The sequence below is a fragment of the Nerophis ophidion genome, linkage group LG13 (assembly GCF_033978795.1).
Source record: "Nerophis ophidion isolate RoL-2023_Sa linkage group LG13, RoL_Noph_v1.0, whole genome shotgun sequence".
NCBI classification, from domain to species: Eukaryota; Metazoa; Chordata; class Actinopteri; order Syngnathiformes; family Syngnathidae; genus Nerophis; species Nerophis ophidion.
Window position 1 is genome coordinate 31,051,079 of NC_084623.1, and position 17,798 is coordinate 31,068,876.

The 17,798-nt window shown below is 42.6% G+C and overlaps 1 protein-coding gene across 4 annotated transcripts in view; it reads left to right on the forward strand.

Moving 5' to 3' along the window:
• Nucleotides 1–855: 855 nt before the first annotated feature.
• The window catches only part of nf1a (neurofibromin 1a), a 165,439-nt gene continuing 148,496 nt past the window's right edge, over nucleotides 856–17,798 (forward strand). For 3 of the 4 annotated variants that reach the window (XM_061918762.1, XM_061918764.1, XM_061918763.1), the window contains exon 1: nucleotides 856–1,136. In XM_061918762.1, the coding sequence (XP_061774746.1) occupies nucleotides 1,077–1,136 (60 nt within the window). In that variant the 5' untranslated portion in view covers nucleotides 856–1,076. Of the gene's footprint in view, nucleotides 1,137–5,902; nucleotides 5,976–17,798 lie in introns of all 4 variants that reach the window. The other variant, XM_061918765.1, reaches the window with a different exon arrangement.

The window sequence follows — 17,798 nt, forward strand, 5'->3', positions numbered from 1 at the left end:
TTTCTCCTCTTTTAAACCGTTCAATTAAGTGTTTTTTCCACCATTTATTCTCTACAAAAAAACTTTCCGTAAAAGGAAAGAAAATGTACGACGGGATGACAGACAGAAATATATATATATATATATATATATATATATATGTATATATATATGTATATATATGTATATATTTATATATATATATGTATATATATATATATATTTATATATATATATATATATATATATATATATATATATATATATATATATATATATATATATATATATCCATCCATCCTTTTTTCTACCGCTTACTCCCTTTTTGGGGTCGCGGGGGGCAAATTGGCTATTTCTGGAAATGTATTTAAGTGTGTATCAAACTGGTAGCCCTTCGCATTAATCAGTACCCAAGAAGTAGCTCTTGGTTTCAAAAAGGTTGGACACCCAATGTTTTTTTCTTCTCTCAGATGACGCTTGCACTCCAGCAAGATGACCTGACAGCGGCGTTTTTGCGGAAGTCAAAAATGTTTACTTCAAAATAAACAATTTTCAGGTTATTATCAGTTTTTTGTTGTTGTTAAAATGATTTCAAAGTACATAGAGAGAAACATGCTTTTTGATGGACCCATTATCATGAGTATTATGCTGAGAGAAAAAAAAATCTTAAAATCTAACAAAATTATTATTTAATCGTCCAGCTTAATTTAATTGCACTATATGGCTCATAAACATTTCAATTGCTGATTTTTAATCAGTTATTGCTTTTACTGTTTTAGTCTTCGTAGCGACTAATGCACGATACTCATTCATATCCGGTTGAGTATATTACACTGAAGACCACGGAAGTGTTTTTTTTGTGTGGCGAAGTTAACTTGATCCTGCGCTCCAACACCTCCCATCAATTCCTCTGAAGAAGACTTCCGGTGGTGATAATGGCGGTGGCATGGTGAATCCCACGGAAAGAGAAAAATTCTGGCCGCCTTCGTCCTCTCCCATCGATTCAGGGCAGATTTATATGCGATTTAGGCTTTGACAGCTTAAGCCCCGTACAGTGGATTTTGCAGCACAAGCACGGTGTGTCTTCCCGCTTGGCCATGGCGGCTCACAAACCAGTGGAATGGGTCCAGGCCGTGATTACTAGATTTGATGAGCAGGTAAGATGGGTGCACATGATTTTATAGATGAGAGCATCTCTTCTGTCTGTTTACTTGCATAATTAATACGACATCCAGCAAAATCATCTGCTGGTTTTATTTAAGAAGCATATGACGACTGAACTGTGCGGTGCTCTTAAAGAGGAGGCATTTCTAGCTAGCGTCGTCTCCACCGTGGATCGTCGCGTTTATCTGTCCGGGTTTGCAAAGACTTGGTCAGTCATTAGGATGAATACAAACCTTACAAGCCAACCCTTTGGTGACATCTGAATGCGTGCATTAACACAACAGTAAAGTTTTCGCTAAAGCTGTCTTCCACATTGCCTGAGCAGCAAACGTTAGCAGGCCTAGCTGTGTGTTGTAAACAAATCAAATGTGACAGGGCGTGCATACTACTCTTGTTCATTTTTCATTTGTAAACTTCCACGCCTTTTTCCGCGTCAGGGTTGTCATGGCATGGCATGGCTTATTTAATTACCCGAAGGAACATCCCGTACGTGGTTACATCTGCACAATTCAATATATCCAAAAAGGAGTAGGAAAACGTAGAGCCTATAATATCCTACCGCTTCTCCATCGTTTTTGGGGCCGATTACAGGAGAACTGCACTTTTTGGGGGGAATCTTGCACTTTATTCACAATCCTTAAAGGCCTACTGAAACCCACTACTACCCACCGCGCAGTCTGATGGTTTATACATCAATGATGAAATATTAACATTGCAACACATACCAATACGGCTTTTTTAGTTTACTAAATTACAATTTTAAATTTTCGGGAGTTTCGTCTTGAAAACGTTGTGTAATGATGACGTGTACGCAAGACGTCACAGGTTTTAAGGAAATATGAGCGCTGCACACACACACACACACACACACACACACACACACACACACAAAAGTCGTCTGCTTTAACGGCATAATTACACAGTATTTTGGAGATCTGGGTTGCTGAATCTTTTGCAATTTGCTCAATTAATATTGGAGAAGTCACAGTAGAAAGATGGAGTTGGGAAGCTTTAGCCTTTAGCCACACAAACACACGGTGATTCCTTGTGTAAAGTTACCGGAGCTGAAACTTTACTATGGATCAGAGCGCGGTCAAGCAGACATGGATCCCAAACGAATGTCAACCAGCAGGTTTCGGTGAGAAAATTGTGGTTAAAAAGTCAGTTCTTACCGGAGAAAAGCTGAGCTTGTGCCGTCCATAGCTGCTGTCGACTCCCCTGAGACACTGCGCGTCAACACACCCGTAGAGACACCCTTCCGACTATCAGGTACTATTTAACTCACTAAAACACTAACAACACAATAGAAAGATAAGGGATTTCTCCGAATTATCCTAGTAAATGTGTTTAAAAACATGGGAATCCATCCCAATGCAATCGGGTTTTTTTTATTAACTCGTTTTTAATTTTTATTTATTTTTTTCTAGTCCGTCACTATCAATATCCTCAAACACGAATCTTTCTCCTCGCTCAAATTAATGGGGAAATTGTAATTTTTTCGGTTCGAATCGCACTTTTTGTTGGAGGCTCCCATTTAAAAACAATGTGAATATGTGAGGAGGCCCCACACTTGTGACGTCGACGTCTGCGACTTCCGGTAGAGGCAGGGCTTTTCTCTTAACACCGACAGTTTCAAACTTTATCATGGATGTTCTCTACTAAATCCTTTCAGCAAAAATATGGCAATTTCGCGAAATGATCAAGTATGACACATAGAATGGACCTGCTATCCCCGTTTAAACACGAAAATCTCATTTCAGTAGACCTTTAAAGGGCTTCTGAAATGAAATTTTGTTATTTCATTTCAGTGTCATGTGTGTCATACTTAATAATTTCGCGATATTGGCATATTTTTGCTGAAAGGATTTAGTAGAGAACATCGACGATAAAGTTCGCAACTTTTGGTCGCTCTTAAAAAAGCCCTGCCTTTCCCGGAAGTAGTGCGTGTGATGTCACAGATTGTCGGACTCCTCACATCCACCCGAGCGATTCTGACCGAGAAAGCGACAATTTCCCCATTAATTTGAGCAAAGATGAAAGATTCGTGTTTGAGGATATTGATAGCGACGGACTAGGAAAAAAAGAAAAAAAAAAGGCAGTGTGAGCGTAATTAGACACATGTGCTAGGATAATTCTGGAAGATCGCTTATCTGCTTATTGTTTTAATAGTGTTTTAGTGAGATTTTAAAGATTGTAAAGTAAAGATTGTAAAGACATACCTCGAGGTCGGATGGCTGCGTTGGACACACTGTGTCTCAGAGAGATGCCGAGGAGCCAAGCTCACAGCTGCTGCAGAACGACGAATAATCCACGGATGTCTTCGGTAAGATAAATATAACAATTTCCCCATTCAAAATTCATGCTGGTTAACGCAGAGAAAACATGTTCGCTTGACCGCTCTGCTTTCACAACAAACAAAGAAACACCGGCTAGGTCTCGGTGCTAAAGACAGCTGGAAACCGCTTTTCACCAACAGCATTGTTCTTTATATTCTCCATTATTAAATGAACAAATTGCAAAAGATTCAGCAACACAGATGTCCAATATACTTTATAATTATGCGGTCAAAGCAGACAACTTTTAGCTGTGTGTGTGCGCAGCACAAATTTTTCCTCACAGTTCGTGACGTCACGCGTATACGTCATCATTCCGCGACGTTTTCAACAATAAACTCACGGGAAATTTAAAATTGCAATTTAGTAAACTTAAAAAGGCCATATTGGCATGTTTTGCAATGTTAATATTTCATCATTGATAAATAAACTATCAGACTGCGTGGTCAGTAGTAGTGGGTTTCAGTAGGCCTTTAAAACAAGAACACGTGTTATTCTTATTTTTAGAGCATTCTAACAGTAAAAAAAATCAGTCTACGGGAGTTGCTCTATTCTGCCTCTACAATGCTTACAAAACATCCAAAACCTCCATTAGTGTTTTGTATACAAGATGTAAATGGGTTATATTTGTATAGCACTTTTCTACCTTCAAGTTACTCAAAGCGCTTTGACACTATTTTCACATTCACCCATTCACACACACACACACACACACACACACACACACACACACACACACACACACACACACACACACACACACACACACACACACACACACACACACATTCACACACTGATGGCAGTAACCACGACCCATCAGGAGCAAGGGTGAACTGTCTTACTCAAGGACACAGCGGATGTGAGTAGGTTGGTAGAAGCTGGGGATTGAACCAGGAACCCCTTAGGTTGCTGGCACGGCCACTCTACCACCTGTATATATGTTTTGTAGTAACACGCACATCTATAATAAAATGTAATATTAACATATTATGCTCTTTTCAAGCATATGGTGGCGCATTAATTTCACAAACGCATCATGCCGTCTGCTTTTTCCTTTGACAACAACGCTGTTTACTACTCACGACACACTTCATGAGAGCCAACAAACATTAATTACTGTACAATGTCTGCTCTTACTGGGATATCCACCGTTAGGATATTGATGTATTCCTGTTTTGATGAAGATTGACTCAAAATATCTGGAAGAAAAAAGGGGTGTCGCACCAAGCACCTTTCGTTTCTTTCTCGTCATATCTGGGTCTGAATCGGATGACAAAGTTGACCATCTTCTCGCATTATGTCCTCATCCTTCTACTATCAAAGTGAAAGGCATTTATAAATGACCTTGAATAAACTTTCACAAGCTCCAAGGCGAGAAAGCAGTTTACCAGCCGATGATTTCATCATGGCTGCACGGGCGTGTTAACTCTTAGTTGTCACTGTGCCGCTAAAACTAGATCGTCTGCATTAGCGCTTATGATAACAATATTACGAATACTTGGTCAATATTTAGGTCACAAAATGTAAATTGAGTATTGTTGGCAGATTTTGGATGGTTATTTAGAGGTATTTATGGGGATATAAAGAACCTCCCATTGACTCTATTGTAAGCAGACTTCTATTTACCAGTTAGAGTGCATTCCAAAAATACATCTACCTTCTTTCTCTTAATGATTGTGGACAATAGGAAGATTCCCAAAAAAGTGCAGTTCCCCTTTAAAGCACCACTTAACAACTTTCAGTTTTGGTTGATTTTTAGCCGCCCCGATGGACCAAAGCGGTAGTGTTTTGCCTGAAGGAAGACCACATTTCCCATGAGGACTAGCGCATATGGCATCAACTGACACAATAATACTACAAGGATTCGATCTTTGATTTTCACAGTAGGAACCTACATGTTTTACTCAAACTTTATATTTGCGGTTTGCAGTTATCGCATTGTTTTTTCTTTATAAAGTACTTTTGAGTTTGTTGCATGGATGGTGGTCAGTGTTGAACTGCGTACTATCAAGCTGGTGGCTATTTATTGCTACCACGCACATTTCTGATAGCTAACTTTAGCTTTATCATTTTGATTTGAGCATTGAAAGTCACTTACTAGTTTAGCAGTAGCAGAGGTAAGGCAGTGTTGGTCAGAAATCCCAATTCTTTGAGCTCATGCCAGCAAGTGAAAGCCAAGGCGATGTAGATCTTTGATTGTCCCTCTTTTTCTTTTTTTGCATCCTCAGAAAAAACTTTACGTTACTTTGGTGGTTTTGTAGCTTCTCCCATGATCGCAGTAATTGCATGTCTGCGTTTTTCTTTTAGTTTATTGCTGGCACGCAGGCGTTCTCATTAACGTCTGTCTTTTTAACAAATAGAAAAAGGGGGTGTGATGTAAGCAGCAAAGAAAGTCATCACATTTGTTTTTTTTTGTGTGGCAGGGTTCCCACCACCCTCCTCAAAATTGCTCAGTGCCAGTGAAAGCAATACAGACACCGTCAGGCCGTGACAGAGGTGTGATTCAACTAGTTGAAGTCAATGTATCATCCCAAAAGTTTTGAAAATATTTTATGATGGTTGAAAGGTTACTTAGTGCTGCTTTAAAACTGACTACTGTCCATTTGCTTTGCTCGAATGGTTTGCTTGGTGAAGCAAGGCAGGACCAAATGGGGGAGTAAACCCGGGTTTTCACAGGATGCGCAACAGCAGCGAAAACATTGCTGACACGGAACGGAACTGCCCTATGTTGTCTGGCAATCCCCACCGCCTTTCTGTTGCCGCTCCGCTGTCCAGCAAAATAACACAGACTTTTAGGAAATCGCACAAAGTAAACACTGAAGTAAACTCTCTGGCACATCTTGAGGTTTGCTGTCCATCCATACCCACAGGCGGGCGCATCTGTGACGGAATTGACTTTACTGGTGAAAATGACGACAGTTTTGCCCTGTAGAACGACAACTGTATTTTTTAGTAACAGTAATATCATCCCTACCAAGTGTTGCACACACACATACACGAACACACACACACACACACACACACACACACACACACACACACACACACACACACACACACACACACACAAGTTCATGCATTTCATTCAACTCCTACAAACCACTTTCCTGCTTCACTGGCCCCTGTATCAGTTAGTACAAACCCCGTTTCCATATGAGTTGGGAAATTGTGTTGGATGTAAATATAAACGGAATACAATGATTTGCAAATCCTTTTCAACCCATATTCAGTTGAATGCACAACAAAGACAAGATATTTGATGATGTGGCATATGTTGTTCCAAAACCTGTATGTACCTTTCAGCATTAATGGTGCCTTCACAGATGTGTAAGTTACCCATGCCTTTGGCACTAATGCACCCCCATACCATCCCAGATGCTGGCTTTTGAATTTTCCGTCAATAACGGTCTGGATGGTTCGCTTCCCCTTTGGTCCGGATGATACAATGTCGAATATTTCCGAAAAAAATTAGAAATGTGGACTTGTCAGACCACAGAACACTTTTCTACTTTGCATCAGTCTATCTTAGATGATCTTGGGCCCAGAGAAGCCGGCGGCGTTTCTGGATGTTGTTGATAAATGGCTTTCGCTTTACATTGTAGAGCTTTAACTTGCACTTACAGATGTAGCGATAAACTGTGTTTAGTGACAGTGGTTTTCTGAAGTGTTCCTGAGTCCATGTGGTGATAACTTTTAGAGATTGATGTCGGTTTTTAAAACAGTGTAGTCTGAGGGATCGAAGGTCACGGTCATTCAATGTTGGTTTCCGGCCGTGCCGCTTGCGTGGATTGATTTCTCCAGATTCTCTGAACCTTTTGATGATATTATGGTCCGTAGATGTTGAAATCCCTAAATTTCTTGCAATTGCACTTTGAGAAACCTTCTTAAACTGTTTTGACTATTTGCTCATGCAGTTGTGGACAAAGGAGTGTACCTCCCCCCCCATCCTTTCTTGTGAAAGACTCAGCAATTTTTGGGAAGCTGTTTTTATACCCAATCATGACACCCACCTGTTCCCAATTAGCCTGCACACCTGTGGGCTGTTCCTAATAAGTGTTTGATGAGCATTCTTCAACTTTATCGGTATTTATTGCCACCTTTCCCAACTTCTTTGTCACGTGTTGCTGGCATCAAATTCTAAAGTTAATGATTATTTGCAAAAAAAAAAAGTTTATCGGTTTGAACATCCAATATGTTGTCTTTGTGTAACGATCTGTCACTTACTTTCTGATAGTTTTTCGTGTTTTGTACTTTATTTCCTGTTCAGTGCTCTTATTTTGTTATACTTCCTGTTTACTCCGCTGAGCACTGTTTTTGTCACACTCGCCGTTGATTGGCAGCGGTCCTCAGCTGCTGTCAATCAACATAGGTCTATTTATGTTTCACTCGAGCACTCCTCAGTGCTCGAAGTTAAAACCATGTTGGGAACATCTCCATGCAAGACTGCTTTCTGTTTATATCTTTTACTTTGATGAAATTAAAATCATCTTACCTGCTTTCTGCTCTCCTGGATTTTTGCATACTTGAGGTCACACAACTGCAGCCATGCGAAGTCCTAACAGTAACTTCGAGCCAGAAAATTGTGACCTCGCGAGAATCCCTGTCGGCAATCCTCAGCCGACGTTCTGGACCGCACAATTCCTGGAGGACTTGAAGGCCAGGTTTGTGCGGTCCCAGCCTACAGACGCGGACCCTCTCCCCGCGGCAACGCCACCGGCTTCGGCTCTCCGACCGGCGCGTCCCCCGCCGCCATCTTTCCTCTCGGCTCAATGGCTGGCTACGGCTCTCCGACCAGCACGTCCGCCACTTCCTGCATGCCTCGCGGCTCCCGCGGCAACGCTACCGGCTACGGCTCTCCGACCGGCACGTCCTCCGCCGCCATCCTTCCTCTCGGCAACGCTGCCGGCTACGGCTCACCGACCGGCGCGCCCGCCTCCTCCTTCACGTCTCGCGGCTCCGTCGCCGACTGCGGCTCTCCGACCGGCACGTCCGCCGCCGCCATCCTTCCCGTCGTCTGCTGAGCTGCTTTCTCCCTGCTCCTACGCAGCTTCCAGCGGCTGCTCCCCGGCTGCTCTTTTTGCCAGCTCCCGCTCTCTTTTTTGGTTCGCCGAGAGCTCCAGTGGAGCCCACAGTGAGGTCGCTTTTGTCCTCCTGCTGGGACTCGGCACGGGACGTGTCTTCGTCCCTCCTCCTGGTCCCCTCCCGCCCATCCCTGGTTTTCGCACCGGGGGACTCCGACGAGCAGGCACGTTTTCCCGCATGTGTGAACGGTGTCTGGCAGCCACCTAGTGGAGGGGGGCCCACTATACACTGCGGTGCAGCCAGGCACACACCGCTGTCATCCCCGCCAGCGTCTCTTTCCACGGAGACATCTACGTCCCTGGCGGGCTTTCGCACAGCTCCAACGCCGGCTCCACACCTAGCCCCAACGCCGGCTCCACGCCGAGCCCCAACGCCGGCTCCACGCCGAGCCCCAACGCCGGCTCCACGCCGAGCCCCAACGCCGGCTCCACGCCGAGCCCCAACGCCGGCACTACGCACGGCTCCAACGCCGCCAAGAGCAGCACCACGCCGGGCTTCGTCACCGCCGGCATCCGCTATTCCTCGGCCAGCATTTGCTGCTCCTCGCCCGGCGTCATCTGCCGCTTTCACGCCGCCGATGACATCTGCAACAATCACGGCTCCGATGACGCCTGCCGCTTCAACACCGCCGATGACGTCTGCCGCTTCCACGCCGTTGATGACGTCTGTCGCTTCCACGCCGTTGATGACGTCTGCCGTTTTCACGCCGCCGATGACGTCTGCCGCTTTCACGCCGCCGATGACATCTGCCGCTTTCACGCCGCCGATGACGTCTGCCGCTTTCACTCCGCCGATGACGTCTGCCGCTTTCACGCCGGCACCAACATCTGCTCCTTAGCCGCCTCCTGCAGAGGTATCTGTTTTGGCTGCAGTCCCCGCCGCTTTGTCTGCTGTCTCCGGGCCTGCTTCAGCGCGCCCGCCTCCACGTCAGCCGCGGATGTGGCCGTGCCCTGGGCGTCCTCCTCGCAGGATGCACTCATCTCTTTTTCGGCCAATGATGTGGCTGTTCCGTGGCCGCCCGCCACGCCAGTTCCAGCGGCGCTCTACGCGCCGTCGCCACCTGATTTTCCCTCGCTGGCTGCGGGGACACAAGGTTTGGCGACCTTCCACCAAATACTCCCTCCACCCTCCCTTACTTTGTGGACATTTTTTTCCATTTTTCTTTTCCAGGGAACATCTGGTATCTGTTCCTTGAGGGGGAGGTCCTGTAACGATCTGTCACTTACTTTCTGATAGTTTTTCGTGTTTTGTACTTTATTTCCTGTTCAGTGCTCTTATTTTGTTATACTTCCTGTTTACTCCGCTGAGCACTGTTTTTGTCACACTCGCCGTTGATTGGCAGCGGTCCTCAGCTGCTGTCAATCAACATAGGTCTATTTATGTTTCACTCGAGCACTCCTCAGTGCTCGAAGTTAAAACCATGTTGGGAACATCTCCATGCAAGACTGCTTTCTGTTTATATCTTTTACTTTGATGAAATTAAAATCATCTTACCTGCTTTCTGCTCTCCTGGATTTTTGCATACTTGAGGTCACACAACTGCAGCCATGCGAAGTCCTAACACTTTGTAGCATATTCAACTGAATATTAGTTGTAAGGGATTTGCAATTCATTGTATTCCGTTTATATTTATATCTAACACAATTTCCCAACTCATATGGAAACGGGGTTTGTGTTTGTCACAGCCCCTCAAACAGCTGCCCGGGATATGCCTGTACGTTTCTTACTTTTGGACCTTAAGAATCAGCATATTCTCTTCAATTTGTGTCAACAAGGTTGAATTACATCTGAAAACATTTGATTAGCTGTCTTTATGTCTGTTTCCACCCAATGGGATGGTTCAAATTGTAAAATATGATCTAACTAAAGACTGACTATTTTATTTTAAAAAGTAAACCGGATAGTTTATTTCTTTTTCGTGCATGACTTTCTGTTCAATGCACACAGATTTTAGCGAAATTGAATGGATTTGTTGCGGCATGGATGCAGAACTTCACCGCCATGTCTGTGCCGTTCCACAGGCAGTGGAAACGGACACATTGACTTGAATAGAAACGGAAATAGTCTGTCGCTGTGGCGGTACCGCTGCACTTTAGCATCCAGTTGAAATCTGGGGTAAAGTGTAAATAAATAAATAAATGGGTTGTACTTGTATAGCACTTTTCTACCTTCAAGGTACTCAAAGCGCTTTGACACTACTTCCACATTTACCCATTCATACACTGATGGAGGGAGCTGCCATGCAAGGCGCCAACCAGCACCCATCAGGAGCAAGGGTGAAGTGTCTTGCTCAGGACACAACGGACGTGACGAGGTTGGTACTAGGTGGGATTTGAACCAGGGACCCTCGGGTTGCGCACGGCCACTCTCCCACTGCGCCACGCCGTCCCATATAAAGTGTACCATATACTAAGTTCAGAATTTGGCTGAAAACTGTATCACAATATAGTTTTTTTTAGATTGGTAAATATCGATAATTATACGTTGTTTTTTTTCATGACCAATAGAAAGTATGGACCAGGAGAAAAATATATTAAATGTTAACATCTTTATTTCAAGTGTAACCTTCTGATTATAATCCTCTCAGCTATCAAGGCAGAACGGAAAGGAAATGTCAACACAACAATAGAAAACACTTAAAGGGGATCATTATGACAATTTCAAAAGGGTTAAAAACAATAAAAATCAGTTCCCAGTGGCTTGTTGTATTTTTTGAAGTTTTTTTCAAAATTTTACCGGTCCCGGAATATCCCTAAATAAAGCTTTAAAGTGCCGTATTTTCGCTGTCTTCGAAACCACTATCCATTTCCCTGTGACGTCATACACGGCTGCCAATACAAACAACCTGGCGTTTACCACAGCAAGATATAGCGACATTAGCTCGGATTCAGACTCGGATTTCAGCGGCTTAAGCGATTCAACAGATTACGCATGAATTGAAACAGAGGGTCGGAGTATGGAGGCAGATAGCGAAAACGAATTTGAAGAAGAAATTGAAGCTATTGAGCGAATAGCTATTGACGCTATTCGGCCATAGCGTGGGTGTACCTAATGAAGTGGCCCATAGCATGGGTGCCTTATTAGCATCGCCGGTAAAATGTGCGGACCAAACGATTAGGACTTTCGCATTTTGTGACACTGGAGCAACTTAAATCAGTCGATTGGTAAGTGTTTGTTTGGCATTAAATGTGGGTATCTAGTTTATAATGTAAATACAGCTAGCGTAAATAGCATGTTAGCATCGATTAGCGTAGCATGTTAGCATCGATTAGCTGGCAGTCATACCGTGACCAAATATGTCTGATTAGGACATAAGTCTACAACATCAACAAAACTCACCTTTGTGATTTCGTTGACTTAATCTTTGCAAATGCATCTGCAGGTTATCCATACATCTCTGTGCCATGTCTGTCTTAGCATGGCTGGTCAAATGTTAAGACACTTTGGTACATTCAATGGGGGTCTTGCGGCAGATTTCTTGCCAGTGGTGCAACTTGAATCCCTCCCTGTTAGTGTAGTTACACCCTCCGACAACACACCGACGAGGCATGATGTCTCCAAGGTTCCAAAAAATAGTCAAAAAAACGGAAAATAACAGCTGAGACCCAGTGTTTGTAATGTGAAAATGAATATGGCGGGTTTGTTACCTCGGTGACGTCACGGTGTGGAAGGCGTTTAATTTGCCAAAATTCACCCATTTAGAGTTCGGAAATCGGTTAAAAAAATACATGGTCTTTTTTCTGCAACATCAAGGTATATATTGACGCTTGCATAGGTTTGGTGATAATGTTCCCCTTTAATCATCCATCTATTTTGTACCGGTTATTTCCTTTCTTGGGGTCACGGGGGGCACTGGCGCCTATCTCAGCTACAATCGGGCGGAAGGCGGGGTACACCCTGGACAAGCCGCCACCTCATCGCAGGGCCAACACAGATAGACAACATTCACACTCACATTCACACACTAGGGCCAATTTAGTGTTGCCAATCAACCTATCCCCAGGTGCCTGTTTTTGGAAGTGGGAGGAAGCCGGAGTACCCGGTGGGAGCCCACGCATTCACGGGGAGAACATGCAAACTCCACACACGAGCCTGGATTTGAACCCAGGACTGCAGGAACTTCGTATTGTGAGGCAGACGCACTAACTCCTCTGCCACCGTGAAACCTACACTTAATCACTGAAACTAAATTATAAAATCACAAACACTTAACAATAACCTCTTAAAATTAAGGTGCAAAAAAGTTGCAAGTAAGAAATGCTGAAAGCGTAAGAAAAAAGTGCAAAGTGTAAAAATGTAAACCGAAATAAACCTGAGAAAAAATGTTTTGCAGGTTTACCGCCAGGAAATTAAAGTAAAAGTCTGGACTATTGATACTGCTATAAGTACATTTTTATCCATCTGACCATTGTTTTTATAACAAGCGCTCGCTAGCACATTTATACGACATCCCTGCACAGTGCACCTTTCTGGGGCCGTTTCTGTGCTTGCCTCCGGGACACACAGCAACCTCAAACTACCAAACTAACTCCAAAATACAGAGCCAAACATTTCCCAAATGACTGTTACGTGTCAGGGGATATGTTTATTTTGCAAATATGATGAATACTTGTCACGCTTAAGCTGTGTGAAAAAAACAAACTGCTCCTACCGCAGCCAGTTGTGGATGCAACCACTGATTAAACATCTTCATTGTTAAGTCGATGATAACTTGACAGCTTCTAAGGCCATGTCCCCACAAAAACGGATACTTTAATAAACGCATACTTATCCATGCATTTATGCCTTTTGTCCAGCAGCAAACACATACTTTTGTCCCTAAAAATGCAGACTTTTGCAAAAGCTTGGCAAGGTAAAGAGTTCCAAAACTCTCCACTCAGAGTGGCATCATGACACACCTTGCTTAACGTCACACACACTTAATATGCTAATTAATTGTATTGATTTATATGATATATTTGATTTGATTTAAATTCTGATATGACATACAGTGCCATGTACAAGGTCTGTGCTGTGCCTACATGAATATTTCCAGCTGAGTATAATTTTAATTTTAAAGAATTTTGTACAATGTACTTTGTTGAGATTTATTCAAGTGTTTACAAACTTTCAATGACTTTTTTAAATTAAAGACAACTAACAACAAATCTAGCATCTTCTTCTGGTGTTATTTTAAAAAGTACTCGTGTTTAAAGACCTCGATGTCGCTGACAAAAGAGGTGAACTGCAGCAAGCATGACGTCACACTTGCTTGGACATGTTACTTGAGTTACACTTTCTCTTCTTAAAAGCCGCCATTGTCCTATTAAAATTTGCACATTTCATAAATGGCTGCCCGCGGGTATACCTGCAATATATATAAAAATTATGTCCACATTGCAGACATGCTGACAATGCTCCAGACAGTCACATTGGGCACTTCATTCTGTAACGACCAGTTTGTGTTAATGTTTTATGTTTGTGTGGTTTGGATTTGATGTCAGCTTTTCCCATGTTTGCAAACATACCGTCCATGTCTGAAAGGAGATTGGTGGAGAATGAGGAAGTGTTGTTGTGTTTCCGGGGACGCACATAGTCAGGAGTCGAAAGTGTTTGCACGGGAAGTAGGTCTGGGTGATATGGCCTTTTTTAAATATCTCGATATTTTTTAGGCCATATTTCGATACACGATGTATATCTCGATATTTTCCTTAGCCTTGAATGAACACTTGATACGTATAATCACAGCAGTATGATGACTCTGTGTTTACATTAAAACATTCTTGTTCATAATGCATTAATATATGCTCATTTTAAACTTTCATGCAGAGAAGGAAATCACAACTAAATCAATTGACCAAAACTGTATTTATAAAACAGTTATTAGCAGGTGACTTTTCAAATGATGCTACATATAAGCAGTAATGCTACTTTTGGTAGCAACGCTTGTGCCCCACGCTTGACAAATTAAAGTTGTCTATTTGACATCATCCCGTTTGAAGCCGAACCACTGCTGGATGGACCCCGTGCTGTTTTTCTTGAGAATTAATTCTTCCTTTCTTTGTTACCAGATTTGCACTTTCTCTCTCTCGTATCACCGCTCACACGGCTTCGCTAGCATCACAGCTAACATTACCGATGCTGCTACCTCTCTGCTTCGCGAGGGCGTATACGTATGTGACGTATGACGTGACAGTATGTGACGTGTGTAAGAAGGTGCGCTTACTCTCTGTGAGAAGGAATCACAAGAAAGAGTGGGAAGAGCGTGTAGTGTAATGCCCGCAGCTAAAAGCAACTGCGTGAGAATGTATACTTGAATATCACGATATAGTAATTTTCCATATCGCGCAGAGACAAACCCGCGATGTATCGTGTATATCATTATCAATATATCACCCAGCCCTAATGGGAAGTAAAACCTGTTGGAATTGTGCCAGTTGTTATAAGATTGGTATTAAAAGTTAAAAATAGCGCCAGACTTTGTGTGATTTATTTTGGGGGCTACAATATATTATAACACTTTAATTTGTTTTTAAGTAAAAAAACAAGAAGTTATTTTGATGTTGTGGTAATGAAAATGTTGTGGTGGCGTGCCACTAGGGCTGGGCGATATTGGCTTTTATTAATATTGTGATATTTTTATGCCATATTGCGATATACGATATATATTATGATATTTTGCCTTGGCCTTGAATGAACACTTGATGCATATAATCACAGCAGTATAATGATCATATGTGTCTACATTAAAACATTCTTCTTCATACTCCATTAATATATGCTACTTTTAAACTTTCATGCAGAGAGAGAAATCACAACTAAGTCAATTGACCAAAAGTGTATTTATTAAATACTCTTCATTCTCTCACGGGTGACATTTTACATGAAAGAACAAATTATTAGTGTTGCTACATTTTTGTAGTAACACTTTTGCTGCATACTTTGCATATTGCTGTTGTCTGCTGAATATCTTCCCACTTGAAGCCAAACCACCAGATGATGGATCCCCTGCTCTTTATTTTGGGGATTTATTGTTCTTCCTCCATTTGTGATCAATTTCGGACCTTCTCTCTCTTGTATTGTCACAAGCTCCGCTCCGCTTGTACGACCTGCCTCAGCTACCGTTAGCCATGCTGCTACCTCTCTGTTCTGCGACTGCGTATGACGCTGGACGCGCATCAGTATGTGACGTATGAAAGAAGGCGGGCTTGTTTTCCGTTTCTGTGAGAATGAGAGACGAGGAGGAATGTGAAACGCTTGTTGTGTAATGCACGCACCCAAAAGCAACTCGACCTGCCATGCTAACGTTAGCCATGCTAATGTTAGCTCTCGGCGAGAGCGTATGACGGTGGACGCGCAACAATATGTGACGTATGTAGGAAAGCGGGCATGTTTTTTGTGAGAACACATAATCGAACATTACGATATAGTCATTTTCTATATCGCACAGAGACAACCCTGCGATATATCGTTTATATCGATATATCGCCCAGTCCTACGTGCCACATTCAATTACACCAAGGGGAAACCCTCATGTGTGTTTGTCTCGCATAAGAATTGTAAATGATGGGTAAATATCCAAATAAAGTGCGATTTCCCTTTAATCACTTCAGTAAATGCTAAGAACTACATTACTATAATATATTTGGACAGACTTTACAAGATTAATATATTTATTTAGGGTAGGAACAATTTGTCGACCTACAGTGCATCAGGAAAGCATTCATAGCACTTAACATTTTCCCAAATTATTTTAATGTTATAGCCTTATTCCAAAATGGAATTAATTTACTTTTGTCCTCAAAATTTTACACACCATGCTCCATAATGACAGAAATTTAGAATGTTTTGCAAATTTAAGAAGAAAACAAGTGAGAAACCACATGTACATAAGTATTCCCAGCCTCCGCCATGTGGCTCAAAAGTGAGGTCAGGTACATATCCTGACCTCACTTCCCAACTGATCATCCTTGATATGTCCCTACAGCTTAATTGTAGGGACATATATACATTCAGTTGGTTGAACTAGATTTGGAAAGGCACACACCTGTCTATATATAAGCCCACAAATGACACAAACCAAGAATGAAGTCAAAGGAATTATCTGTAGACCTCCCAGACAGGATTGTCTCAAGAGACAAATCTGGGGAAAGGTACAGAAAAATATCTGCTGCCCTGAAGGTCCCCAATGACCACTGTGGCCTCAATCGTCCATAAATGGAAGAAGTTTAGAACCACCAAGACTCTTTGTAGAGCTGGCTGGCTGTTCAAACTAAGTGATTGGGGGAGAAGGGCCCTACTCAGGGAGGTGACCAAAAACCCGATGGTCATTCTGTCAGAGCTACAACATTCCTTTGTGGAGAAAAGAAGAACCTTACTTCAATCATTTCTGCAGCAATCCACCAATCAGGCCTTTATGATAGAGAGGCCAAATTGAAGCCATTCCTTTGTAACACATTTGCTATAATTCACCTGAAAGACTCTCACACCATGATAAAAAATGACTATGATCTGGTCTGATAAGACAAAAATGGAAGTCTTTGGTGTAAATGCCAGGCATCATGTTTGGAAACCACAAACCGCTTATCACCAGGCCAATACCATCCCAATACCATCCCTACAGTAAACCATGGTGGTGGCAGCATCATGTCATGGGGATGTTTTTCAATGGCAGAAACTGGGAGACTAGTCAGGATAGAGGGAAAGATGAATGCAGCAATGTACAGAGTAGGGCTGGGCAATATATATGATATATCGCGGGTTTGTCTCTGTGCGATATAGAAAATGCCTAATATTCGAGTATATGTTCTCATGCCGTTGCTTTTATCTGCGGACATTCAGGCTTTTCTCACTCTTTCCCGTCTCTCCTCACAGACAAGCAGGCGCAGATTCTTACATACGTCACATACGTGTCTGCCCTCGCAGAGCAGAGAGGTAGCCTACTGGGCTACGTTAGCGGCTAACGTAGCCGTACGAGACAAAGAAGGTGCGGGTCTGGTAACAAATGAAGGAAGACTTAATTCCCAATAAAAACAGCAGGGTTTCCATCGTCTGGTCGGTAGTTCGTTTTAAAGTGGGAATATGTCGAACAGACCACCGTAATTTGTCAAGTGTGGGGGGAAAGCGTTGCAATAAAAAGTAGCATTACTGCTAATATGTAGCATCATTTGAAAAGTCACTCGCTAGAGAATGAAGAGAATTTCATAACCTTAGTAACCTACCACATAGTGGTAGGTTAATACTATTTCATTTCCTATT